The 1,176-nt window shown below is 52.3% G+C and overlaps 1 protein-coding gene across 1 annotated transcript in view; it reads left to right on the forward strand.

The window, feature by feature from the left end:
- The window catches only part of LOC118322743 (ADP-ribosylation factor-like protein 6-interacting protein 1), a gene marked incomplete at its 5' end in the record, with an annotated part of 2,838 nt that extends 2,124 nt beyond the window's left edge, over positions 1–714 (forward strand). The window contains 2 exons of the mRNA XM_035654510.1: positions 107–224; positions 553–714. Coding sequence (XP_035510403.1) covers positions 107–224; positions 553–669 — 235 coding nt within the window. The remainder of the gene's footprint in view (positions 1–106; positions 225–552) is intronic.
- Positions 715–1,176: the final 462 nt, after the last annotated feature.

The raw sequence follows: 1,176 nt of genomic DNA on the forward strand, positions 1-1,176 counted from the left end.
GGGGGGGGGGGGGCTTCATCAGAACAACCCACCGGCCTCTCGGAGCTCTTCCTCTGCCGGGATCCGGTTAGTTTTGTGGTTTTAATCGCACCCTTCTCGTCCTCAGGACCACCGAGCAGCAGCAGCGTTTCCACGAGATCTGCGGCAACCTGGTGAAGACCCAGCGCCGGGTGGTGGGCTGGTGGAAGCGTCTCTGCACCCTGAAGGAGGAGAAGCCCAAAATGGTGAATACACCTTTGAATCTGTCGGGAGGAGTTGGCGGTGGCGTCCTGTGCAGCTTTCTCCGTGCTCCAGATAAAAATATCCTCCACTGATTTGCTGCTCCACTTAGCAGATCTCAAACTGGGTTACAGGCGGCAATAACCGGGTTTTTCACAGCACTTTAACTTTATTAGACACCCTCACATTCTTTAATTCAGTGACCGCCTTTGTTGGTTCCTCAAACGCCCTCGTACGTTCTGCTAATGAAAACAGACGGAGTTAAAGCGTTCAGCCGAGGAATGAGTGTGTGAACCGCTGCAGGTTGTAACGTGACCTCTCTGCTCTCCGCAGTACTTTGCCTCAGTGATCAGCAGTCTGCTCGCAGTGGCCTGGATCGGACAGCAGGTGCACAACCTGTTCCTGACCTACCTGATCGGTGAGTGCAGCGTCACATCCAACCTTCTGTAAACCCTCCTTCGTTGTTTGTCTCACTTTCTGTTCTGTGGTCTTCAAAAACGCTGCTGTTGAGACGTGAACGTCACCTCGTCGCCCACACGTCGATGGTTTGTTTCAGTTTGTTTTCAGGTTGTCTAACTTCCAGATATGAAGGAGGAACAGCTGATCTCACTTTAGAAGCGGTACCGTTGATGAGAGGAGGTGTGAGGCCGACCGTCGCTCTGTACAAACGCTTTCATGTCGTCTAATTCACAGAAAATGTAATGTGTGAATGGTTTTGTGGTTCGAGTCAGGAAATCTGCAGTTTACTGATCTGACGCTGTTCACACATCACATGGCAGAAACAGGAAGTGCCCCCTCCCTGGCACTGTGACTCAGACGCGCAGCAGTAACGCAGATCAATACCTGAGCAGCTGCTCGTTATAATGGGAGCTGCAGTGAACACGGTGCCTCGGGCGAGGTGGCGGTTGGTGAGTCAGCAGGTTTACTGGGAGCCAATCAGCAGTTACGTAATCTGAG

This window comes from Morone saxatilis, unplaced genomic scaffold (assembly GCF_004916995.1).
Source record: "Morone saxatilis isolate NCDOM2014 unplaced genomic scaffold, NCSU_SB_2.0 Contig14, whole genome shotgun sequence".
Lineage (NCBI taxonomy): Eukaryota > Metazoa > Chordata > Actinopteri > Moronidae > Morone > Morone saxatilis.